General features: G+C 38.3%; 1 protein-coding gene and 1 long non-coding RNA gene across 2 annotated transcripts in view; one reads left to right on the forward strand and one right to left on the reverse strand.

Moving 5' to 3' along the window:
* SCIN (scinderin) overlaps positions 1–27753 on the forward strand; it is a 77671-nt gene that overhangs the window by 40455 nt on the left and 9463 nt on the right. The window contains exons 5-11 of the mRNA XM_038556959.1: positions 6679–6771; positions 10600–10732; positions 11136–11224; positions 12058–12273; positions 14432–14553; positions 20301–20391; positions 23009–23179. Coding sequence (XP_038412887.1) covers positions 6679–6771; positions 10600–10732; positions 11136–11224; positions 12058–12273; positions 14432–14553; positions 20301–20391; positions 23009–23179 — 915 coding nt within the window. The remainder of the gene's footprint in view (positions 1–6678; positions 6772–10599; positions 10733–11135; positions 11225–12057; positions 12274–14431; positions 14554–20300; positions 20392–23008; positions 23180–27753) is intronic.
* The window catches only part of LOC119867091, a 59201-nt gene continuing 38587 nt past the window's right edge, over positions 7140–27753 (reverse strand). Inside the window, exon 5 of the long non-coding RNA XR_005369476.1 lies at positions 7140–7297. This is a non-coding gene — a long non-coding RNA (uncharacterized LOC119867091). The remainder of the gene's footprint in view (positions 7298–27753) is intronic.

A 27753-nucleotide genomic window follows, 5' to 3' on the forward strand; every position in this document is an offset into this window, starting at 1 on the left:
AAAAGTCCCCATGGGTCATAGAGAAAAAACACAGAACACTAAGGATGGACTAGACCCATGTCATGAGAACCCAGAAAACCCAAAGCTAGAGGACTGTGAATCTAAAGCAAGCTGGTGTACTTGCTCTAATGATTCAATATAAATATCTCCTGGATTATTTTGAACTGAACTCCTGTTGAAGACAAAGAGTGAACAGCAGAACAAAAGCTCTACTTTGGCATAGAATAAAATTATATTCCCACAAATTTCCAACCTCTCTAATGTACTTAGTGTCTTTAGTTGTTAAACATTTCCATTATGTTACTAACAAACAGAGAGAGAAGATAGAGATACTCCCATTTTTCTGCTAATACCACACCTATAACAAAGTAGCACCCATGACCTTTGGAATCATTTACTTTCTTGATGAAAAATTAAGGCCCTTTGTCACTGGTGGCCACCTGTAGATCTTTACATTAACAAAAGTTTCTCTGACTAAAATTCCTAGAGCATTTAGGAATCCATCAAGAATAGTTACTATGCTTTGATGAACTGAGTGAAAAAGCCTGAGGGAGAAACCTAAGATAGATTATAAATTAAAAGGAGTTACAATTACTGTGTTTGAAGTAATGAAATGCCAACTATTTCTTCCATGGGGAGAGAAAATAAATACAAAAACAAGATGTCAGTATTTTTTGTTTAATAAAAGCTTTTGCAGTTGTATTTATTAAAGACAAATATCTGCTTATTATTGAAATTTTACATAATATACGTAGTCATAGTAGAGACAAAATATATCCTCAAGTCCCACCTTTTAGGAAAAAAGTAACTAAATTTTTCCTGATCTTCGTTTTCATGTATGTATTTCTGTGCTTTCACAAGAAAGATTTCATATTGTAGATAATGCTTTGCAAGCTAAATTTATATTATTCTGAACATTTCTTGACCATCACATGATTTTTATAATATTTTAATGTCTCTATAGTTTTCCATTCTGTTGATACACCCTAATTTATTTAATCAATCCCTTTCATGTTAGGCATTTATGTGGTTTGTTTTTTATTTTTTATTTTATTATTTTTTTAAAAAAGATTTTATTTATTTATTCATGAGAGACACAGAGAGAGAGAGAGGCAGAGACACAGGCAGAGGGAGAAGCAGACTCCATGCAGGGAGCCTGATATGGGACTTGATCCCGGGTCTCCAGGTCTCCAGGATCATGCCCTGGGCTGAAGGTGGCACTAAACCGCTGGGCCACCAGGACTGCCCTGGTTTGTTTTTTAATATGTAAAATGCTGTGATGTATTTTTAGGTTGATTCTTTCATGTATTTTAATTATTTCCTTAGAATAAACTACCAGAATAGAATTATTGGGTTAAATAATTGGTCTGTTTCTTGAGTTTCTATTACCTACTTCTAGGCACTTTCCAGAATTTGCCTTCTCACCAGAGTGGTTGGTTGAATACAGAAGCTTTCCCAACATCAGATGTTATAAGTTGCCTCCTAACTTTTAACAATTTCATGGGTAAAGAAGTGTTGTTTTATTTTACATTCCTGGTAGCTCTTTCATGTTATTGAATACTGTCCTATCTTGTTTGAAGAGCTGTTTGCTCACACAGCCCCGTGATGTGACACAAGAACTTCCCTCTGCCAGCCTTCCATGCCCACAGCATGGGCAGAACCGATAAGAAGGGGAGTAGAGAGAGGATTTGGAGAGAAATGAGACAGCTGTGGAGGGAGGGGGGCAGAGCATGGTCACCAGATGAACTAGCATATGTGCCGCACAGTAGACATGCTAGTATTGCTCTAAGCAGAAAGAGAGAACTAAGAGTGGTCCCTGTACATATCTCTGCTATGAAACAATTCTGTTTTATCGCTAGAGACCAGGCCTGCACAACTAAATGTGAAGACCCTTTTGAAGTGGCTACAGAGGCAGCACAGCATGTTAGTTAAGAGCATACGCTCTGGAGCCAGAGTTCAAATCCTGACTCTGTCCTTTGTTGTAAGCTGCATGACTGTGGACAAGTTACTTAGTCTGTTTCTTGAAGCATCAAATGATATAATAACTGCCCAGTTGATGTGAAGATGAAATGGCTTGTTAAATCTAATGTTCATAGACTGGTGTCTGGTAAGTAGGGGTATATAAGCATCTTTTGTTTTTTAATTTATTTTAATTTTTTTTTTTTTTTTTTGAGAGAGAGCAAGCGAGCACACAAGAGTGGAGGGAGGGGCAGAGGGAGAGAGGAAAATCCTAAGCTGGCCTCACACTCAGTGTGAAGCCCGACTTGCACTCGGTCTCACAACCCTGAGATCATTACCTGAGCTGAAAGCAAGAGTTGGACACTTAACCCAATGAGCTACCTAGGTGCTCCTGTAAGCATATTTTAAACAAAATTTATAAAGTCCCTGGCATGGCACATAGTAGCACTTGAGAAGCATTAGCTGAAGACATGTAATACACAATAAAAGGTAATAAATATCAACAAGTTTCAATACATGTGGTTTAGATAGGAAGGGTACTAGGTATTAAAGGATAGTTTCAAACAAATAAAATCATGAGTTTCACACAAATATAAACTAACCCACATCAAAGATTTTATTTAGGGATGCCTGGGTGGCTCAGTGGTTGAGTGCCTGCCTTCCGCTCAGGGCGTGATCCTGGGGTCCTGGGATTGAGTCCCACATCAGGTTCTCCACAGGGAGTCTGCTTCTCCCTCTGCCTATGTATCTGCCTCTTTCTCTGTTTCTCATGAATAAATAAATAAAATCTTTAAAAAAAAAAGATTTGATTTAAGGTCATTCATTAATGAGATAACTAGTAAGGGGAGCCTGGGTGGCTTAGTTGGTTAGGCACCCAACTCTTGATTTTGGCTCAGGTCATGATTTCGGCTTAGGTCATGATCTCTCAGGGTCATGAGATTGAGCCCTGCATTGGGCTCCGTGATGGGAGTGGATCCTGCTTAAGATTCTCTTTCTCCTTCTACCCCTCCCTCCATGCTTTCCATTCTCTCTTGGCTCTCTTAAAAAAAAAATTAAAGTTATTGAAATTATGGCATTAAAGGGATCTCTGACAGAATTTAAGCCTCAATATTTAGCAGTTCTGTGAGACGATCACTTTACCTCTTTAAGCATCAGTGACTTTTTCTGTAAAATGAGGATAACAGTATCTAGCTTATGGAATCCCTCATAAAGATAAAATAGTATGTGTCCCAAACTCCTGATACAGTGTGTAACTCATAGTAGACATTCAATAGGCAATAATTCAATAACTATTACTGTGCTAATTATAATTGGCTGAACCAGCCAAAGGATAATTGTTCAGTTTTTGCTTCTACCACCTGCAGTCAACCCAGGTTGAAGTTACACACAGCATTCGGTAAAGCTCTGGGGAAGGAAAGTATGTGGTTCCCACCAGGGATGCTGAAAATATCAGTTTGGTGAGAGAAGGAGAGAGGGCAGAGAATGCTGAGAAATAATGCAGTGTAGGTAACATCCAGTCTCTGAGGGGGCTTTGGAATCCAGACAGAGTTTTGGCAGCCAGTTTGGCATCATCTGGAGTGTAGATTCTGGGGCCTCACCCCAAACCTCCTGACCTAATGGCTGGCAGTTGAGATTGTTTATTTTATCAGGTTACCCACATATTGCTTGACTGCATTGAACTTTAAGAATCACCGGTGCAGATTTAAGATAGAAACCTTTATCTGGAGTCATAATTTTTTTTAAAGATTTTATTTATTCATGAGAGACAGACAGAGAGGGGGGTGGGAGGGAGATGCGGCCTCCATGCAAGGACCCCGACATGGGACTCAATCCCAGGACTCCAGGATCACGCCCTGGGCCAAAGGCAGGCACTAAGCCACTGAGCCACCCAGGGATCCTTGAAGTCATATTTTTGAAACTTAGGAGCAAAGTGAAATAAGGGGCCTCCCATCCAGGGTACAGGATAACTTTCTGGATGAAAAAAAAATGAGGTGAGCCCTGAGGGCAGGAAGGAACTGACAGGAGTAGGTGCAACCCATCAATTGACTCAGGTGGTGAGGGACTTTGCTAAGATGGGAATAAGGTGACTCTAAACATTATGATAAAGAAGTAGAATGGAATGACTATGAGGGTAAGAGATCAATATGGAGGACAGGAAGTATCCAAAATTAACCTCCTGATTTTAAGTCCAGGTGAATAGAATAGAGATTCACTGACACAAATGGAGGATTGCGAATGGTGAGTTTTGTGGAAAGCTAAGTTCAGGGATCCCTGGGTGGCTCAGCAGTTTAGCGCTTGCCTTCAGCCCAGGGCGTGATCCTGGGGACCCTGGATCGAGTCCCACGTCAGGCTCCCTGCATGGAGCCTCTTTCTCCCTCTGCCTGTGTCTCTGCCTCTCTCTCTCTTTCTTTCTGTGTCTCTCGAATAAATGAATAGAATCTTTTTTTTTTTTTTTTTTTTAAAGAAAGCTAAGTTCAGTCTGGAGCATTTTAAAGGATGATGATACTTTTAAGTGGAAATTTACAGAAAATAATTGAAGGAAGGGGAGGGGCAGGGAGGCTCCAAGCTTGAGTGACAGGTCTTGGCTAGGACAATAGAAGAAATTTTTAAGAAACATTCTCAGATAAGACTTCTCTGTTTCCTTTCCTCTTTATATTGTCAAAATATATGTTTTTTTATCCACCAAGGATCATATAAGTTCATGATAATCACTTGAGAAACTTAAAATGAATGTTTTAAATTTAGGCATTATCCTACTTATAAAAAAAAGCTGTATTTATAGTTTATTTCAAGGATCAAAATATATAGCTTAGTTGATAAAGAGAACATGTTTAATTATTTTTCTCTTTCCAGGCAAGATATAGTATCCTTAAGGTCTGGGAAGGTGGTTAGAAACTCATTTGTTTACTCATACCCCAGAGAGGTATTTGGTAAATGCTTAGTTGTTCAACTGAACTTTATTTTTTTTAATTTTTATTTATTTATGATAGTCACACACGGAGAGAGAGAGAGAGAGAGAGAGAGAGAGAGAGGCAGAGACACAGGCAGAGGGAGAAGCAGGCTCCATGCACCGGGAGCCCGACGTGGGATTTGATCCCGGGTCTCCAGGATCGCGCCCTGGGCCAAAGGCAGGCGCCAAACCGCTGCGCCACCCAGGGATCCCTCAACTGAACTTTAAAATGATTCTTGGCAATACCTGACAATGTACATCATTCCCCTACCGTGCAGTTAAGCCTGTTTCTGGTAAATCCCACGGGTTCAACTCCCAACTATGCTACAATCCTTTGAGAGGCTAATTAAGATCCTTGGCTCATATGGGAATTGTTGTCTGAAAATTAAAAGTTAGAGTGTGTCCCAAATCTCAGACTCACTTGGCCCACTGGGAAACTTCCAAGTATTAGATGTGTCCTCAACCCAAATTGTTGATTCCAAACTACTATCCTGGTTGAAGCTGAATCACGAAAGGGTGCATAAGGAGCCTGTTCCTGCTCTTAGAAGACATGCAAACTTCTAGCACAGTAAAGTTGTTTAAAAAAAAAGCACCTTTGCAAGTGTTTTAATTTTTGTCTTGATCCTACTTTTAGCAAAAAAGAAAAACTGTATCATCATCATTTGATATATACAATAATTAAAATGTTTTATTGATCACTGTGTCAACAGAAAGATCTGCATGTTCCCAGAGAAAATAGCTTCTGTAATGTGTTTCTAAACTGGAGGCAGTGTCCATACTTGAACAAGGATTAGAATTTATATACATTTTTATTGTTGCCTGGTATTTGGCAGTATGTATTTTCACACAATGTATTGTAGTGAAATAAAACACATTATGCAGGTGTTTGTATATGAAATATTGTATATGAAATGTATATGAAATATTTATTGAATCTAAATGAATATCTTCTTTGCATGTTCTAAACTTGAATTATGCTTATGTTGTTCTAAAAGTCACATTATTTAGAGTAAGTTTATATTTTTTTCCTGTCCTTGACATATTATATTTGTGTCAATTAATTTAATCAGTTAGGTTGCTTTGTATACCTATATTTTTGTGATTGTAGTGAGTAGAAAATCAAAGCAGATTCAAATGTGCTTTCTAATAATGCCTTATATACTTGAACATTTGGATTATATCATATATTCAGAGAATAAATACGTTCGTTTATTATTTGACAATCACTTATTGAGTATCTCTTATGCTCCAGAAACTATGCCATATATGTAGCAGGAAATAGCATTGTGTAGTCAAGAATTTGTCCTTTATCTAATGATAACGGTACTCTACCCTCAAATAGTAATTTGATACAAGTTTTTGCAATTAAACCTATAGATTACTTCTAGAAGTGGAGGTCACAAGAAGAAATTCTGTTATGGAAGTGAATTTAGAAATCATATTTTAATTGATTCCTACTAGTCTAAAATAATATGAACACCTGTGCTTTCAAAGTGTAGGATTTTACTTTCTTGGAAGTTCACATCATGGCAAATTCAGTGTTTGTTTACTTAATGCAACTGATTCATTTGATCCTTGGGAAAAGGCCAGTGTGGTATGATTGGTGAGAAATGTTTGAGCCTGGTCGTTTTAACTGCAAATATTTTATAATCTGTGTCTTTAGAAATATAAGATAGTTTACTTAAAAAAAAAAAAAAAAAAAAAAAAAGCTAAACCCTGCGTCCTTTAATGAGAGATCTTTATCTTTTTATCTGGTCACTTTTTTCTAGGTTTTAGGGACAAAGCCTGAGCTCAGGGATGGAGACGATGATGACGACATCGTAGCAGACATAACTAACAGGAAAATGGCCAAACTCTACATGGTAAGTTCACTGTTAGTGAGTTCTGTTGTTTTTACTAGACTGGATGTAGCCCAGAGGCCTGTTATGGAAAGGACTCTGCTACAGCTGATAATTCTTGTTGCTCTCAAAGAGAAGTATGTAGGCAGAATCCATTCTTTGCTCTAGTGTGCTTATTAAAATTCCTCTTTTTGTTACTTACTTTTCTTAAAAATGTCAAATAATAAGTGAAATGATTGCTACAACTTAAATAAAATTAAATAGGGTTGTGTGATAGTTTGCAACAATATGTTTTGATATATATGACATTCAATAAAATGTTTCCTTCATGGAATAAAAATACTTGGGAAACTTTTTCTTATAAAATTGTGATAAACTATAAAATCTTCACATTATTTTAATGTTACAGGAGGGCAAAGCTATCAAATCAAACAGCTGGGAGGAAACAGGGTAAAAACAGCCCTATCCTGGGCATTGGAGACCTTGTGGTGATCACCCACTAGATGACCTTGGGCAAGATATGACCATGCTGGATCTCAGTTTTTTTTATCTGAAAAAAAAAAAAAAAAAAAAAAGATTACATGAGATTTTTTTTAGGTTCCTTATGACTCCATGATTTTATAATTTTATTGCTGGTGAAAGTAACAGAAGCTACAGATATACCATTTGAAGAGACTGCTCAAATGGGATTCTTCAAGAGTTCCCACCCCTTGTAACTTTCCAAGCACATGATTTAGAACAGACCATTAATCTCTTTGCAGAACTAAGTAGTCATCAGTCATCACTGGAAGGAGTTACATATGCTCTTCTTTAAGGGAACTTCTAGCTCAGAAACTGATCTGAATGAAGATCAAATGTGTCTAATAACTTGCATTTTGTAAAGGGGAAGTCTATTATTTTCTTCCTAGAGGGCAAAGGAACATGTAGTCACCACTTCTGCTAAATACTGATGATTTTAATATAAGTCACACAGCAATTGTTATTCTAAAGACTTCACGGGTCACCTCAATGGCTCAATCAGTTGAGCCTGGGACTCTTGGTTTCCACTCAGGTCTGGATCTCCGAGTGTTGGGGCACAGTCTGCTTAGCCTTTGCCTTTCCTTTCCCTTTGCCCCAACCCCAGTGCGTGTGCTCTCTCTCTCTCAATTAATTAATTAATAGTAGAAAGGGGGGTGGAGCAGAGACAGGCAGAGGGAGAAGCAGGCTCCATGCAGGGAGCCCGGCAACGGACTCGATCTTGAGTCTCCAAGATCACACCCTGGGCTGAAGGCAGCGCTAAACCCCTAAGCCACCCGGGCTGCCCTGAAAGTAAAGTCTTAATGGCACTTTTTTTTTTTCACTACTGCTTACAAAATCCCCTTTCAACAGCTTAAATATCTTTTATGCCACATCATCAAATAAAACCATCCTTCCTCTTGGAGAGCATTATGAACTAAAATATTTTAAAATGTGAAAATGTTAATCCTGAATCATTGCTCCCTCTAGTGGATATATAATGTATTGCTTATATGTAAAATCCAAAATCTGTCTGAAAGTACTGTAATTTGGGATTGCAGAACATAGCTGGGAAGCAGAGTCACCTAGGCAATTTCTAAAAAACAACAACAACAACAAAAAAAAAACAAAAAAATACCAGGATTCAAACCCCACCACAATGCTGAAAAACAACCACTAATCTTGGGAGAGCCCTGGAGTCTGCATATTTATCAAGTACCAGGTAACTAACAAGCTGGCCTTTGAAAAACAGTGAATTCTAACCTGGGCATTAATATCACTTTCAATTTTGCAAGACCACCTCCAGCTTTTAAAAAAATGTACTTTTTAATTTTTATTTTTAGGATTTTATTTGTTTGTTTGAGACAGAGAGCACACAGGCAGGGGCAGAGGGAGAGGGAGAAGCAGACTCCCTGCTAAACAGGGAACTGGAAAAAGGGCCTGATCTCAAGACCCTGAGATCATGACCTAAGCCAAAGGTAAATGCTTAATAGACTGAGCCACCTAGGTGCCCCTAAATAAATGTTCTGTGGTTATTTCCAAACTTCAGGAGTCTAAGTAAGTAACTATTTGTGACAGAAGAAATCTACTTCGACAACTTACACAAAATATACTTAAATTACAGGATTTAATTTGAAAACAGTCTATAAGCATAGACTATAATGTACCAATGCCTTCTTAGTATAGTGCTTAGTGTATGGTAGGCACTCAGTAAATGTTGAATGAATAAATGTTTAAGCTTTAGCTTTTATTATATAGAATGAGTGTAAGATTATTATCTAGTTGAAAAGATTGTTCTAAAAATTAGTAATCATGTAAAGTTCATCACTTGGTGCCTATTATATAGAAATCTCTACAAACCTTAGCCATTACTATTATGATTATTTTCTGATGCTTTAGGTCTGGTGTTGAAGCTTAACCTTTTTTTAATGGTTCTTTTACCCCAAAAGACTTAAAAAAAAAATTCCACGGTGTTATGTTAGTTTTAAGTGTACAATATAGTGATTCAACAATTCTATACATTACTCAGTGCTCATGGTAATAAATGTACTCATAGTCCCTTTCACCCATTTCACTCATCCCCCCCCTTCCCTCTGGTAACCATCAGTTTATTCTCTATAGTTAAGAATCTGTTTCTTGGTTTCTCTCTCTCTCTCTCTCTCTTTTTCCTTTGTTCATTTGTTTTGTTTCCTAAATTCCACATATGAGTAGCATCACATTGTATTTGTCTTTCTCTGACTGACTTATTTCACTTAGCATTAAAGTCTAGATCTATTCTTGTTGTTGCAAATGGCAAAACTTCATTCTTTCTATGGCTGAGAATATTGTTTATATACATACCATATCTTCTTTCTATATTTATCAGTCAGTGGATGCTTGGGCTGTTTCCATAATTTGGCTATCGTAGATGACGCTGTTACAAACCTATGTAGCTGCATAGATCTTTTCAAATTAGTGTTTTTGGGCAGCCCGGGTGACTCGGTGGTTTAGCCCCGCCTTCGTCCCAGGGTGTGATTCTGGAGGCCTGGGATCGAGTCCCACGTCGGGCTCCCTGTATGGAGCCTGCTTCTCCCTCTGCCTATGTCTCTGCCTCTCTCTCTGTGTCTCTCATGAATAAATAAATAAAATCTTTGAAAAATTAGTGTTTTCATATTCTTGGGTAAATAAATACCCAGTAGTGGAATTACTGGATCATATGGTAGCTCTATTTTTACTTTTTTAAGAACCCCCATTCTGTTTTCTACAGTGGCTGTACCAGTTTGCATTGCCACCAACAGTGCATGAAAGGTTTCTTTTTCTCCTCATTTTTGCCATCACTTGTTGTTTCTTGTGCTTTTTATTTTAGTCAATCTGACAGGTTTAAGTGATACTGCGTTATGGTTTTGATTTTCATTTCCCTGATAATAAGCATGATGAGCATCTTTTCATGTGTCTGTTGGCCATCTGAATGTCTTCTTTGGACAAACGTCTGTTCATGTCTTTTTTGCCCATCTTTAATTGGGCTGTTTGGGGTCTTTTGGTGTTGAGTTACGTAAGTTCTTTATATATTTGGGATACTCACCCTTTATCAGATATGCCATCTAAACATATCATCTCCCATTCTGTATATTGTTTTTTAGTTTTATTGATTGTCCAAAGAACTTTTAAAAAACCTTTTAGGGTATAATTTGGCTCATGGATTTTTGTTATTTTTTTTCTTTTAAAGAGCTTTGTGGAGATACAATTTACATACTATACACGTTTAAAGCATACAATCTGATGGTTGTTATTATGTTTACAGAGTTGTACAACCATCACCATAATGTAATTTTAGAACATTTTTATTATCTGCAAACAAGCTCATGGGTTTTATATTAGGTTTCAGATGCCAGTGGATCCATGAGAGTGACTGTGGTTGCAGAAGAAAACCCCTTCTCCATGGCAATGCTGCTTTCTGAAGAATGCTTTATTTTGGATCATGGTGCTGCAAAACAAGTTTTCGTATGGAAAGGTAAAAAATGTCATTGACATTGTAGCAGCGCTTCAGGTTTACAGCTATTTCTTTGGAAAGGTAAAGAAAACATATTTTCTGATTTAAAAAAAGACTATCTTTTTGAGACTTGATCTGTAAATAGCGCATATAAAATGCAGACATCAAAACCCTATTTTCTTCCTACTAGTATCATGTCAAGAATGATAGTGTTAAAGAAAGCATTAGGGCAATATAAAAAGTCTTTTTTATATAAGGCGATCATTATATTACTAACTATATTTAACATACTAGGAAATTTTTCCATTCTCATTGTTATATTTAAGTTGTAATTATGTTCATTGCTTGGTGCACAAATATTTCTTAATCATATGATATCTTCCTTCTCTGAGATTCTGTCTTTTTCATTTGTCCTCCATTTTAGGTAAAGATGCTAATCCCCAGGAGAGAAAGGCTGCAATGAAGACAGCTGAAGAGTTCCTAAAGCAGATGAATTATTCCACCAATACCCAGGTATGTGTGCAAATGAGCTGGCTAGTAAAAAATTAAAAATATGGGAACTCATCATATCTCTACAAAACTCATGAGAGAATTTGGTTCAAAGTAACATATGCATGGAAGTCCTCCTTCCCTTATGTGTGTGTCGCATTGTGTCCTGTGTCCCTAGAACCATAGGGAATGGTTGGAATTTTGTGAGGATGGAATTTTGCAGAAACTACCTATCAGACCATCTGTGGACCTGCATGATGAAAAAAAGACCCCATCTACTTCCTCCACAGCATTTCAGTGAAGATAATCAACCACAGCTGGGTGAACTGAGAGGACTTTCCAGTTAGTCCGTAGAGCAAGTTGTCCAGACATGGGCTAATTCCCAGTTAAGATTTGGCTTCATCGACATCAGTTTAGACACCTGCCACCTATTTACTCCGCCTTTTCTGAGTCTTTCAGCCTCATCCTTTCTCTTTAGTTTTATGTCCTGACCCAAGGAACATAACGAGATCATTTCTTCCAGGTTACAGACCTCTTATAAGCCCAATGGAGAAAAATAGTCATACATATTTGACTGTCATGGTAACACGAGAGAACTTTGTTCTTTCTTCCAGCATCCAAATTCAGTGCATTCACTTTCGCTATGACAGAAAGGAGCGTTGGACTGTTTTACCTTGATATCTGATAACCTTCCATGTTACATTCACTTAAGGATCCCAGCTTCTAAGTTTCCATTGGTCATTGCAGAAACCAAGATAGTCTTTTCATTTCCTTAGTATTTTCTCCACTACTGGATGAATGACTTTCCTCTATTTTCTTTTTGTAATTATTATTATTATTATTTTTTTAAATTTTAGATTCAAGTTCTTCCAGAAGGAGGGGAAACACCGATCTTCAAACAGTTCTTTAAGGACTGGAGAGAGAAGGATCAGAGTGATGGCTTTGGGAAAGTGTATGTTACCGAGAAAGTGGCTCGAATAAAACAAATTCCATTTGATGCCTCAAAACTACATACTTCTCCACAGATGGCTGCCCAGCACAATATGGTGGATGATGGTTCCGGCAAAGTGGAGGTATTTGGCTGTTTCTGTTTCTGTGTGTTTGTTTTCATCAAGACCACTTACACCAGTATACCTGGAAATGTAATTTCAGAGAACTACAAACATTGTACTTTTACTTGTTAATTTTATTTGTTAATGAAGATGGTCAGTGACTATATATTAAATCAGGAAATTTAAAGCCAGAAAAGATACTCGCTGACCTTCAATCCTGCTTTACAATGTGTATGTTGAGATCCCAGGAAGTTAGGTGATTCGTGCAAGATCACTTCATTATCATCTCAGAGATGTGATATGGAACCCAGCTGTCTTTTTCCTGGTCCAGAATTGCTCCTGCTCCTGGAACTGGGATTGTCCAGTCAGGGCAAATTGCTTTGAGTGTAGCAACTACCATTATTAGACCTTTCCTTGTACCTTACAGGTATTCACAAAAGTAAAATGGGTATGTGCTAAAATCACAGATATTTTTAGAGCATTCAAATTGTTTATTATTCCCCTTTTTTGCCAAAAAAATGCTAATAACACCCTATAATTCTCCTTAATTCAACTCTCTTCACCCTCTACTGTGGAGTAATCTCACTTAATAAAAACTGGGTAATGTCACATCTTCTCATAAAATATTTTAATGGCTCTCCATAGTCTTCCTGAGAACATTGATCTTCATCTGGGCCTGCAAGAACTTTCATAATTCGATCCTTGCTTTCCTCTCTGTCTCACCTTTCCACTGCCTGAGGGCTCCACCCCTCCCTTCTCCCTCTGGCTAAAGTCTCCACATGTACTCCTTCATAATTCCGTTCAGTCACAAGCTGCATCTCTTTAAAAAGCCTTCCCTCTGCCCTGAAGCAGCCTTCCTCTGTGCTCAAACTATAAGTAATATTTTTCACAGAACCCATCATAAAATATTGCAGAATTGATCATTTTTCTTCCTAGCCCTCTTGATAGTTCCTTGAGGGCAGGGATTGAATATTTTATTGTTGTATTCCCAAGGCTTCCTACAGTGTTTGGAGCAAGGTATATGGTTGAGAGACTTAGGAAGTAGTTTTTCCTCTTTTCAAAGACACACAGTGTGAATCTAAGCTCTCCAAGGGTTGTGGGAACTGCCAAGGGACAAATGCTTCTTATGGCCATTGTCCGAGGGGTATCAGCTTCTGGTCTGGGTCTGTCTCCTACTCAGATAATGTTTTTCTTAAGCTCAGCACAGCCAGAGAGCCTTGTTTCAGATTTGGTTCCCCAGCATCACCTGCAGTCTCCTTTGTCAGGTCACATTGTCTCTGAGATGTCTTGAGTCATCCCAGGACTTCTGAAGTCTGGAAACGTTCTCTAGATTTTTTTGGGTTTAGCCTGGCAGTGCTGCTGTTTCTCCTCAGCTCACCAGGATGTCATGCTTCTCTCTGAAAGCACTGCCACTTGTTCATCTCCAAATTTTAAAGCAAGGGGCATATCCTCTACCTCCACCCTCCCCAGTGGGGCCTGCATACACAAAGTGCCTGGCAGGCTCTCTCCTGTTACTTTCTTGGTTCATCTAAAACTCTCATCTCTCCAACTTGGAGTGTTTTTAATCTGTGATGAGGATGAGAAACTAGAAAAAAACTGGTTCTGCCTACTTTTATCTTTTCAGTCTTATGTCTGGATGGCACCTCTTGAAAATATTCAGGCAATTGACATATTGATTATTTGGTCCCAATCTGTCACTGTTGCCTGAGGAGATATTGGTTTCATGCCTTACAGCGCAGGGAAAAAAAAATTTTTAACAAACAAGTTATCTCCCAGAGGATTGAAATATTTTATACAAGGGATATATTTCTGGGCTGAATGTTTTACTTCATTATTCCACTGAAGTCTCATGTTATTTTCACTAACCAATCGAACAGTAGGTATGTATTAATAGGCTCAGAACTGAGCTAAGTACTATGGAGGATGCAAAAAATATAAGCACCTAAAAAATCAGTCAACAAAATTGTCAAACTGATAAAATTTCTTCTCATTGCTTAATTTGAAAACTAGTTAGAAAAGTAATTTAAAAATTGTTTAACATAACAATAGGTCTAAAAAAAGTTTTTTTAACTTCTGAAAAGTACTATTAGGTCAAGAAAATTTTAATATTTTGCCTTCTGAAAAGTACTATTAGATCAAGAAAATTTTAATTTTGGTACACACATTCCATTCCTTTCAGATTTGGCGTGTAGAAAATAATGGTAGGGTCGAAATTGACCAGAATTCATATGGTGAATTCTATGGTGGTGACTGCTACATTATCCTCTATACTTATCCTGGAGGACAGATTATCTACACATGGTAAGTTTTCCTCTTTCATAAATCTCAAGTTTCAAAGAAGGACAGATTCTGCTCCAAAGTGACATTTCATTAAATTCCATGGGATATGGGGTAGAATTATCCTATAGTTAGTCCAGTGAGATTTGTATAGCATGCATGTGGAATTTTATTTCAGTATGATTTTTGACTATATTTTGTAACTCCTGTCCACAAGCATGAGGAGGTTAGATGAAAATCATCCTTTCTAAGGGCATCTGAGTGACTTAGTTGATTCAGCCTCTCTTTATTTCAGCTCAGGTCATCATCTCAGGGTCAGGATCTCAGGGTCATGAGAACAAGTCCAGGGTCTGCCTCTTCCACTCAGTGAGGAATCTGCTGGAGATTCTCTCCTTCTCCCTCTGGCCCTCCCCCCACTCATGCATGCTCTCACTCTCTCAAATAAATAAATAAATCTTTTTCAAAAAATCATTCTTTCTAGTCTAGGAAAAAGATTTTGATATCCAAATGTAGTATTCTTTTAGTGGGTATGTAGTTGAATATTTCACCTCCCTTGCAAGCTAACTCCAGCTGGCCAGCACTGGCTACCATGTATGCTTATTGTTAAATTTCACCGAAGTCCATCTTAATTGGAGCTGTGAAATTGCAGTGAGGCAAACCCTCTAAGTGATATATATATAATTTATGACCCTGTTTCAAAATGATGCATTTTACTCTTGGTCCTCATGAAATTTGTGGCAATAGAAGAGAAAAAAAATGCCAGTGTATCCACATCTTATATGGTTTTGCATAATGATTTGAGTTAACTGAGGGTTAAGTTTACTAAGAGTCCATGCTAAGTCCCTGACCAATGGGAAATATCCAATCAGGTAAGTTAAGTATACATACCATGCTGGGCTATTCCAAAGGCATGAGGATTCTGCAACAAGTCATATAGTGTGTGATTCTCAAATTTTTTGTTAACAGAAATCAGGTAAAATAAAATATTTCTGAGAAGAAATAAAACTTTAAAAAAGAAAAACCTTTTCAAAGAAGATCATAAAACTGAGAGGTGTGGGTAGGAGGTGCAGGGGTGAAGAGAATCCTACTTTTGCCTATGTGGTACATGGACGCAGGTCTCTGCTGACATGGTGAGGGTCCTACCAGTTGACAGATTCACCTCCATTCCCTATAGTGTGACCACCTACCACTTACATTGACCAGTGCCTTGAACCCAACCATGTTCAGGAGATGGAATGATTATCTTTATCCTGTAGGCTCTGGTACCCAAAGGGTGGTCTGGGAACCAGAAGCATCAGCATCATCAGTGAGCTAGTTAGAAATGTAGAATCCCAATACCCACCTTTGACCCACTAAAGTATAACATGCATTTTAAAAAGATCACCAGATGATTCACATGCACTTTCATGATTAACAGGCACTGCACTGCCTTAGGCAATGGTTCCCATCATACTCTGTCAAGGATTAATGTATTTAGCTATTTGACTCTGTGTTTAAGGTGTCATCTTCATAGCAACCATTTTTTGGAGCAGCGTGTTTGTACTAGCAAAGTGCTAGATGTTTCCATTTATTATGTTTGTTCCTTACAACCGTGTTATTTTCAAAAATAAGGGGAAGGGAGAATCAAACGGATTAAGTAATTTGCCCCACATTCACAACTGTCGTAATTGGTGAAGCAACATCTCACACCTTGATCTATAGCTCTCTTTAAGTCTAAAGCTGAGTGCAGCTATACCTTGGTATTTGGCCATTTGGCATTTCCTCTTCCAAAATTTTAATTCAGAAAAGTATTTGTACAAAGCCTGGCATTTGTAGGGATAATCAGTTGTTCTCAGTCAGCTTTTCTTTTACATTCTGTTTCTTAGTCTTCGTCTTAACTCTTTTTTTTTTTTAAGATTTATTTATTTATTCATGAGAGAAACAGACTGAGAGAGAGAGGCAGAGATATAGGCAGAGGGAGAAGCAGGCTCCTTGCAGGGAGCTTGATGTGGGACTCGATCCTGGATGCCATGATCATGACCTGAGCGGAAGGCAGGCGCCCAACCGCTGAGCCACCCAGGTGTCCTTTAAGTCTCTTTTGTATATGAAAAATATAATTGATCGTGGCACTTAGATCAAACAAGAAAGACTAAGCAAGGAATTCAAAAGACTATTTTGAAAAATTAACAAGTTTGTAATCTATGTGAATAACTATGTGGATATAACTAAAACAGATGAAATCAGATGATCAATGTTAAATGCAGTTACTATTTCTCAAATTATTTGAAAGTATTCACTGAACACTTTCTATGTGGCAAGCACTGTGCTAGATACATACTAAAGATAGAGTGGTTAAAAAAAATATATGACCTGTGTTTTAAGAATTTACACTTTGAAAGGAAGCAGGTGATTAGGCACTTCAATAAAGTATGAAGTATTTTAAGATAAAATCAAGCTGATCTTTGGGAAATTCAAGACAAGATCTCTAAGCCCACTCCTAGGGCTCCTAGAAGAAGGGACATCTAAGCAGAAGCAGAAGTATCAGCGAGGCAGGCCAGCAAATAGAGAAGTTTTTCTAAGCAATGCAGAGAAAGTATGCTCTCATCTACTAGTAACAAGCAAAGTTAGGGAGCAAAAGATAAAATCGGAGAAATCAGAAGGAGCCAACCGGTGAATGGCCTTGTAAGTGTCTGGGGAGCATGAACTTTATTTTCAGGGTATTGGAAACCAGTCAAAGAGTTTGCTCAGGGCAGTAGTATGATTGGCTTTCCTCTTAGAGAAGTTGTTCTGGTTGACATCTCTATGAGAATGGACTGATAGGAGAAGATCGTTGGCAGGAGAGGCCATTGGGAATGTGTTGCAGTCATCCAGCTGAATGAGAATGTGGCCAGAACTGAGTGTTGAAAGCATCAGGGAGAGAACTCAATACCAATGTGTGGTATTAAGGTGTTGGCATCTGAACGACTGGCTATGGGAAACAAGATGACCACATCAAGGGTGACCCCAGATTTCTAGTCCATGCACAAGTGGGTAGTGTTTCATTCACTGAGATAGAAAACTTAGGAGGAGAGCAGGTTTGACCCTCACTGTAAAAAATGCAAAGGGAAAAGTTGAGAATATGCCACACTCTTAATAGTTACTCTCTTTGGGATGGGACAAGAATGGAGGGAGAGATCATTTAATTTGTTCTTTTCAATTTTATGTGTTTGGGTTTTCTATGATGAGAATTGCGTTTTTATAAAATATCAAGAATATAAGTTAGATACCTGAGAGTCCTTTTGAGAGTCTTTGCCATTTAATATCATGGATGTTAAATACAGAAGTTTGTTAACATTGCATGGTTTGTAGGACTTCAAAGCTTGTATGAGAACAGTGAAGAGATATTTAGAAAATAAGCAGATCTCTTGAAGATTATCTTTCAAACTAAACAACTTCACAGTTGATGTGATAATTTTGGTGCAGGGGTGCAAATGTTTAAGTCCAGGAGGCACAGCAGAAGGTGAAGGACTGGAATTAACTACTGAACACACATATACGTTATTGTTTTTATTCCTGAAACCACTTATATTCTAAAATGGTAGGGTGAAAAAACATTTCAGCAGTGATCTTTTCTCTGGAATGTCAGGTAATTGAAATTAAACAAATATTGTTGAACAATGGCAATGATGAATCTCTCAAAGCAATAAATTCCATTTTCATGCAGCATTTATTTTTAATTTGTAACAAGCGCCAAAAGTTTATAAAGAAGAAATCATGTCAAAGTAGACTGTTGCTCCCCACCCCCAGCGCCCAAACATAGATTTTCAAAGCTAGAGACAAAGAGCAACTTTATTATGTATTAGTTGCAGTAGCGTATTTAACCCCCTGCATCAGAGATCCATAAAGCAAACTGGTCTGAATCTGTGTGGTTGGGTGCATGGGTCACTTTGCCATGGAGTAGAAGAGGTAAATAGTGAAGAAAAACTTTTTAAAAATTTTATTCACTCATGAGAGACACACAGAGGCAGTGACATAGGTAGAGGGAGAAGCAGGCTCCTCATGGGGAGCTCAATGCAGGACTCAGTCCCAGGACCCTGGGATCATGCCCTGAGCCAAAGGCAGACACTCAAGCACTGAACCACCCAGGTGCCCCAAGTAGTGAAAAATGTATTGAGAGTGTCCAAAGGTGTAAGTTTGGTGAGGCTTTCCAGGTTTGCTTGTTGAAATACTTCAGAGGTAAAAAAATGGGAATTGAAACAAAAATTTGGTGATACTGTCGATAGTCAGTTGAGTGTTTTTCTACAGAAACAAAGAGGAAATGGAGAAGTCAGGGAATTGCAGATGTGTCAGAGAAATGACAAGTGGTAACAGATCCAGCTGTCACCCACAGTTCTGTTACTCCCCACTCTGTGGTCCTGGTGGTTCACAGAAGTGTTTGTTCACATTATAGGCTCCTTGAAAATTTAGGCTATTAACATTAAAGGACTATATTTTCATGAGTGTCTTTATTAGGGAAAACATTTTTAATTTTCTTTCAAATATGTGCTTCATGTGAGCATGTCCCTTTTTTTTTGCTCCCCCCCATTGTGAACATTTTTATATCATTTCACCCTGTTGGTGCAATGAAATATTCTGAAATAAACAAAGCATGTTTCCTGTACCCAGTGTTTTGGGGTGTGTGTAGTGTGTGTATGTATATGTGTGTGTTGCCCAGGATGGGAGGTTATTGCTAATCTGTTCTGGGTATTAGACAAGTAGGTCACTCTTAAAATTTCAGAAGAAAAGATATGGTTAATTTCTTAAAAAAAAAAAAGATTTATTTATTTATTTTAGAAAGAGAGAGCATGTGTGCAAGTGAGGGGAGAGGGGCAGAAGGGGACAGAGGAATTCTCAAGCCCCCAATGTGGGGATTGATCTCATGACCTTGAGATCATGACCCAAGCTGAAATCAAGAGTTGGATGCCAAACCATCTAAGCCACCTGGGTGCCTTGGTTAACTTCTCAAATCCATTTCCAGGATTAGTGTTTCTCCTGCTAACCCCTAGTGAGACAGAGATGAGAAAATAGGCTAGAAAGAAACTGCTCAATGCTTTGGCTTCCCTCCCGACCCCCACAAAGTCATCAAACAAGCAGATCTCCCAAAAGTTGCTTTACAGGTTAAGCTAGAGTTTGGAGATATAATCACAAGCTACCTTAGAAAGAGAAATTGGAAATGAACTGAATGAACTGATTTATTGGCCCTTATTATCTGGGTCTCTGGTAGAACTAAGCCACTTTTATGGTTTTACTGATAATTCCTTTAAAGAATCGCTAGAATGACAAAACAGGGCCACTCCACTACCTACTTCTGATGATTATTTTCTTGATTTTTCTGGGTCCAGACATTTGTTACTATGGTCACCAAATATTCGTGTAATGATAGGATGCTTCTAATATCCAGCCTAACAGATGAGGCTCCTATTCTACTCAAATGTATTATTTTTACTGTGGAGATGGTTTCCCAAAATAGGCAGCTCCAACTTGAAATGAGACTGCCCTGATTACTTAGCTATGTTATATAAGGAGCTAAGCCTCAATATTTCTTTCTATAAAATGAGGACAGAAATATAATTATCATGTGTAGTCCTAGGCAACGCACAGGGCAGTCCATGGCTCAGTGTTAGTACTTTCAAAAAACAATAGCTTCCGTGGGTATATCACGTCAAAACGGTTTCATCTTGATCTTTCATAATGACTTAAGTCTCTGAAATGCCTACATTAGAAAGTCTTAAAATGTAAATACAAACTAATTTATTTTACTTTGGTTCCTCCAGGCAAGGAGCGAATGCCACACGAGACGAACTGACAACATCTGCATTCCTGACGGTTCAGTTGGATAGGTCCCTCAGAGGACAGGCTGTGCAGGTTGGGATAGTTTTACTCCCAGAGCACACGCAAGTTAAAGTTTTGCTAGCCAGATGATTCGTTAAAGCCTTCCTCTCAAGTTGGGATGGGAATATGACATTTTCTAAATATTGCATCTTTTTCATTTTGCAACTTAAATATTCCTACTTTAATGCCATACTATTTCTCTCAGATTCTGGAAAAGAGAGAGCAAACAAAACTAAAAACAAAAACAAAAAGCTATTAATAGATCTAAGGAACCCAAAGAATTGACAGTTGACATTAAACGATTCTACCCAAGTTATTATTTCCAGGTGATCACTTTCCAGTTTTCAAATCATTGTAAATGTGTCTTTACTTCTTAAAGGGTAATAATTAAATAGGGAGGTAAGTCAAATATTTTAGTACAGAGAATCTAAGATGTGGACGCTAAATTTGGTCTTCCTGCTGGTTTCTTTCCTGTCTTGGTGCTTGTTAACGGATATATATAAAGCAATTTGAATGTAAATGTAAATGTTCATATAAACTTTTTAATTTTTTTTTATAAATTAGCAAGATGACTGAATTTTTAAAATGCACTGAATTCTACTTTCCCATGAACTGTTACATTCACTTCTTGAAGAAATTTTTTTTAAATATTTTATTTATTCATAAGAGACACAGAGAGAGAGAGAGAGGCAGAGACACAGGCAGAGGGAGAAGCAGGCTCCATGCAGGGATCCCAATGGGAACTCGATCCCAGGACTCCAGGATCACACCCTGGGCTGAAGGCAGGTGCTAAACCACTGAGCCACCCGGGGATCCCCTTGAAGAAATATTTCTAGTTAAGAACTGACATCAGTGTCATGTAATTGATCTTTAAAGTGTTCCTTACCAAAATATGCAAAAACTTTGAAGATCTACATTGTGCTTTATAAATTCTGTCTTTTGTAATAAAATATTTGGTATGCCCAGTGAATGAATTTCCATTAATTATTATTAGCCCACTGGAAAAAAAAAAAATATTAGCTCACTGAATCCTAAATTCACAATGAAATGGTAATGTTTAGTTTAATCACTAGATGGCAGTAGTTTACAATAATGTATAAGCAGCTCCAGTGCTGTACTGCTGTTTTAAAATTCTTTGTAGTGTACATTAGCAGTAGTGAAAGTTTTTCAACTTACTTTTTATCTCTTTTATTTTAATTTAGCAGTGGAAAATGGGTCTTAATCAGGGGCCGTCTTTTTTTTTTATGTTGGCAGTTGAAATTTTCTCACTGTTACAGGAAATGCCAAGCCAACAACAGTTTTTTTAGGTAATCCTAGCTAACCTTGTGACTTAAAAGACATTTTCATAAGTTACTACTTGCTTATTTGAATGTCTACTAATTGGAAGATATCTGTAAGGGGTGCCTGGCTGGTTCTGTCAGTAGAGCATGTGAATCTTGATCTTGCAGTTGTGAGCTCAAGCCCCACATTGGGCATAGAATTTACTTAAAAATTTTTTTAATAAAATAAGAAAGAAAGTTAATTATTTTCAACGTTCTTTAGACCTCTCTGCTATGGTATGTGCATCAGCATTCTCATTTACTTGGCTTCTAGAAAAAGACACACTAGGAGTGTAAGACAGTTCATTTTTAGCATAGGGCAAAATAATTGAAAAAATATAGAGAACTTACACAAAAGTTGAACTATGTAAAAAAATTGCATCAATAATTTATGTAAGACATAGGAAGCTCGGGCAGCCTGGGTGGCTCAGCGGTTTAGTGCTTGCCTTCAGCCCAGGGCATGATCCTGGAGACCCTGGATCGAGTCCATGGAGCCTGCTTCTCCCTCTGCCTGTGTTGTTGCCCCGCTCCCCCCCGCGTCTCTCATGAATAAATACATAAAATCTTAAAAAAAAAAAAAAAAAGAAATAGGAAACTCATTTCTAATCCAATATCTGGTGTTAAGCTAATAGGTGAAATTAAATAATTTACCATTTACTTTTTTCAATTTTCTTATCCTGAAAAGTCCTTATATTACATATTTTTAAAGTGCTTGTATTAAGCAAATATATTACCATTTCTATGAATAAAAAGTAGAAAATATATTGTATTTATTGTTGCCAGATTTTGATGCTCAGAGGCTATGTTATCATAATTTTTCATTTCATAGTTGTAGATATGTACAAGTAATGAGTATGCTTCGGTGTCATCTTATTTTTGGAAGCATTTACATGCACATCTCTTTATCTTCTGAACAAGATCCAAAACATTTCAGAAACAAGAGTGTCACTACACAGCTATCAAATGTGGGTGCTCTTTAAGAAAGAGTAATTTTTACAGTGACTTACATCAGCACTTTGTTGTTTTTTCTCTTTTGAAGATGGCCATGAACACACAATTTTATACTTTCTGGATGCAGGAAGTGGTGCAGTAGGGTGATGTTTCCCCCTACAAGAAATGGCTCAGCGAACTGTGTCTAGAGTCAAAGACTCTTAAGTAAAGAACACTGTGCCTGATTAGCATTAACCTATATTATCTGATAATCATCATGCCTCCTGCTCTGGATTATTTATTTTTTGTTTTGTTTTCTAAAAGGAAAATAACACATGTGGAAATAGAACCCTCCTTCGTTGTGCCCTTCATCACATTTCTTTTATCCACCGCCCTCCCAGATCCGAGTCTCCCAAGGCAAAGAGCCTGCTCACCTGCTGAGTTTGTTCAAAGACAAACCGCTCATTATTTACAAGAATGGAACATCAAAGAAAGGAGGTCAGGCACCTGCTCCCCCTACACGCCTCTTTCAAGTCCGGAGAAACCTGGCATCGATCACCAGAATCATGGAGGTAATGTCATGCATTCAATAAAACGTGCCCTATTTATGGACTTCCCAGTGGACCTGAGCCATTAACAAATATGAGTCTTCAAAAAAATTGTCAAGTAAACCCCCTGTCTTTTGAAAATTAATCCATTATTCTCATAAGAACAAAAACAAAACAAAACAAAAGCAGGAGAACCAAGTAAAAAGTTAACTGTAGAGACCAGGCCTCTCACACTTTTCAGTTGCATTGTATCAAAACAAATGAATTTTAAGAATAATGTAACAGATCAAATGGTCAAGGGCCTGAGGCAATTGAAGCTTTATCTTGAAAGGCCTGGAGGAAGATGGATGGCAGGTGATGGTCAGGTGGTCACACAGAGAAAATTTGAGAGGGAAAACCCTTCTTGGTACAACTGTAACAAATGCGGAAGGCAAGCTTCCCTATATTGGGCCAGAGCCATTACTCAACTGGCCAAATAAGCTGTCTCTGACAGCAGCTGTCAAAGAACTCAAACCCCATATCACAGGTCAGAAGACAAGAAGACCTCCAGGTATGGACAAGCCAGTAGGCCCAGGTGTTTAAATGGCTGAGTGTTTTGACCTCTAGATAATCCATCACCTTTCATGACCCAGACACCTCAGTCACCATTGAAATCTCAAGGCACTGAGGGGGGCACTGGACAGGATGAGCACTGGGTGTTATTCTGTATGTTGGTAAATTGAGCATCAATAAAAAATAAATTTATAAAAAAAAAAAAAAGAAATCTCAAGGCTCTCCAGTCATACCTAAACTGCCCTACACATTCTGTAACCCCCACATTCGGACCCACCCGCCAACCCTCCCCTTCACACAATCCATTCAGCCAAGCCCTTGACACTGGGCAGGTCATGGCATACCCTCCACCTGCAACCTCTTCTCTAAACCAGCCTCCCCCATTACCTTCTTGCTCTGTGACTGTCCTCTGAGGACACAGAGTCTCATGCAGCCCTCTATAGTTGTTTTTCCCCAATGTCCTCTTACCAGGTAGGGGTGTGGGTAGGGTACTCCCCTTGCTCACTCTTGCCTCTTTGACTTTTGTCCTTCTTATCAGACTCTTCCTCCCTTAGCTTCCTGGTGCCGCCATCCATGGAGCTGCCAGTCCTTCCTCTCTTATTCTATGGTGGCTTCAGCCATTGTCTCGCTGAGGACAGAACCTCCAACTTCTGTCCATAACCCCTGCCTTCTTGCCTTCCTACGGGCTTTCCTGAATTTCCCTTGGTCTCGTGTTCTTACTTCACTTCCAGTTCATCATTATGGTGGGCAGTGATCTCCTTACTCTTCTGTATCAGCAGCGCCTTCTTCCTCTCTGGATCATTTACTTCAGAATGCAAGCATGCCTTTAAAACGCTCCTGTCTTCCTTTAAAAACTCTCTTAACCCTGATCTTCCCAGCTGCCATGTTGTTTTCTCTGTCCTGCTTAAGAGCACAGGCCCTCAAAGCATTGTCCTCACTCACTCCCTGTCCCTTCATGGTTAAGCCCTTTCTCCTCTCATTCTGGCCACTGATGGCCTGTTACCTCATGCCTGCCTTTAATGGAGTCAAACCTCTTTCTGACCTCTTTCCTTAAGCTTCCAATGGCCTTTGCCGTAATCATTCTTCCCTAGCTTCTTGAAACACTGTTTTTTGTTTTTTTCTCTAAGACCTTTGAAGCACCACACTTATCAAGATTTCCTCCAAACTTCTGAAGAGTGTTTTCACTCCACTTCTCACGCCAATCCAGTTTCTGCTTCTCTTCCTCTGTGTGTCTTCCAAACCCCCCAACGCTCAGTCTTGGCCGTCTCCATGGCATTCTCATTCAGTCATATCATTTAAATGCCGTCATATGTATTGACCTCATCTAGAACATTCTGTACACAGATTCTCATGTGTTCAATTATGATATATATACATATATATATACTTTTTAATCTGTCACATTAACCAGTAAGCTCTCCTCTGCAGGCACTCTCAGCTGATTTTAGATGGAAGAGTCAGTGAGAATTCTTGCATTCCTGGTCTCTTCTGGCATGCATGTTTTTATGAGACATGTGAGCTGCTTATGATGTGGTTTCTTTGTTTGCTTGCTGCCTCTCAAACTGTCCTTCACATTCCCCTCCTGTCTGAAATGTGCTCATCAGAATCATTGTTTGTAAAGCTTTCTATTTTCATCTCTTGGGAGGCTAAAGCTGAATAATGTTCTATTTTGGAACTACCTTCCTGATGTCACACTGCTCTGTGTGGGGGCCTATTGTCCCCTGTCTATCATCTAAGCTCTTTGTAGCAATAAGGAGACATTGGGATGAGGAAATTGGCAATCCTGGTTCTTATTAGTCTCCATCATCACATCTGGTAGATTCCTTCGACTCTTAGTCCAAAAGGCTTTGTTCCTACAAAAAAGAGATGATTGTAACCAACCCTTGGAACACATCTTTAACATTTCCAACAGATTGTATGTCAAGTATACTTTAATAAAAATATTAATAAAAATAAAACTTCCAGTATCTATTTCTTCCTCCTTTAGTGCTCTTTCTGGGAATAGGGTCCTGATGAACTTGGTGAAATCCAACTGTCCACATAATTAATGGCAGCTCAACTCAGTTGACGAAACACCATCATTGGGCAGCTCAGCATCACTTCCTTCTTGAAACTCCCTCAGCCCTTGGGCTCAGAACACCACCCTTGATTTTTTTTTTTTTCCACCCTTGATTTTGTTTCTCTGTCATGGCTGCTGCATTTCAGGCTTGCTCACTGATTCTTCTTCATCACATTGAGTCCCTCAGTGGTGCAGAAAGTCATTCATATACTGTCATAGTCACATAGTCATGTGGTCAGACAGAGGTCCTCACAGAGTCTGACACAGAGTCACAGAATCACAAGTTTATAGGCATGAAGGCACAGGGCCATCATAGGACCTTTGGCCTGTGACTGTACATGCTTGCCCTGCCCTGATGTTGCACTTTCAGCCTCCCCTTCAGGCCAAAGCCTGAGCCCAAGTGGGTCCTTCTCATTTCTCTGTGATCATAGAGAGCAGAACTATGCTAACCTAGCTGATCTCAGACAGTGGCCACAGCTTCTTGGTTGAAAGAAAGGGACATATCAGTGCTGTGTTACTAATCTGCTAAAGTCTTACACAATTTGAGTTACAATTTATCAGAGCCCAGAGAACCCTTTAGTGAATTTGCATTGTTATTTCTTTGCTGACATTGGACTCCAGTCCCTGTTTTATGATTTTTTAGGTGTCCTTTGGTAGCTTTAAAAAAATTTCAGTGTAGTTAATATATAGTATTATATTATTTTCAGATGTACAATATAGTGATTCAACAATTCTGTACATTACTAGGTACTCATGGTAATAGGTGTACTCTTAATCCCCTTCGTGTATTTCACTCATCCCCCCACCTCTCCTCTGGTAGCTCTGTTTGTTCTGTATAGTTAAGGATCTGTTTTGGTTTGTCTCTTTTTTTTTCCCTTTGTTCATTTGCTTTGTTTCTTAAATTCCACATATGAGTGAAGTTATATGGTATTTGTTTTTCTCTGTCTTGTTTCACTTAATATTATACTCCGTAGATCATTTATGTTGTCAAATGGCAAGATCTCCTTGCTTTTTATGGCTGAATGATATATATATATATACTACTTCTTCTTTATCCATTTACCCATCATTGGACACTTGGGCTGCTTCCATCATTTGGCTGTTGTAAATAATGCTTCAATAAACACAGGCACATATATCCTTTCAAATTTGTGTTCTCAGATTCTTTGGGTAAATACCCAGTCATGCTATTACTGGATCATAGTGTAGTTCTAATTTTAGCTTTTTGAAGAACCTCCATACTGTCTTCCACAGTGGCTGCACAAGTTTACATTCCCACCAACAGTGCACAACGGTTGTGTTTTTGATTTTAGCCCTCTGACAGGTGTGAGGTGATCCCTCATTGTGTTTTTAATTTGCATTTCCCTGATGATGAGTGATGTTGAGCATCTTTTCATGTGTCTGTTGGCCATCTGGATGTCTTCTTTGGAGAGATGTCTGTTCATGTCTTCTGCCCAATTTTAATTGGATTATTTGCTCTTTTGGTGTTGAGTTATTTAAGTTCTTTAAATATTTTCGATACTAACCCTTTTTCAGATTTATCACTTGCAAATATCTTCTCGCATTCAGTAGGGGGTCTTTTAGTTTTGTTGGTTATTTCCTTTGCTGTGCAGAAGTTTGTTTTGTTTTGATGTAGTGTCAATAGTTGATTTTTGCTTTTGTTTCTCTTGCCTCAGGAGACATATCTAGAAAGATGCTGTCATGGCCGATGTCAGAGAAATGACTAGCTGTGCTGTCTTTCAAGAATTTTGTAGTTCAGGTCTCCCATTTAGGTCTTTAATCCATTTTGAGTTAATTTTTTTGTGTGGTGTAAGAAAGTGGTTCAATTTCATTCTTTTGCATTTAGCTCTCCAGTTTTCCCAATACCACATGTTGAAGAGACTTTTTTCCATTGCATAATCTTGCCTTCTTTGTCAAAGATTAATTGACCATATAAGTGTGGCTTTATTACTGGGCTTTTGTATTCTGTTCCACTTATCTTTGTGTC

The sequence above is a fragment of the Canis lupus genome, chromosome 14 (genome assembly GCF_011100685.1).
Source record: "Canis lupus familiaris isolate Mischka breed German Shepherd chromosome 14, alternate assembly UU_Cfam_GSD_1.0, whole genome shotgun sequence".
In the NCBI taxonomy this organism is placed as follows: domain Eukaryota; kingdom Metazoa; phylum Chordata; class Mammalia; order Carnivora; family Canidae; genus Canis; species Canis lupus.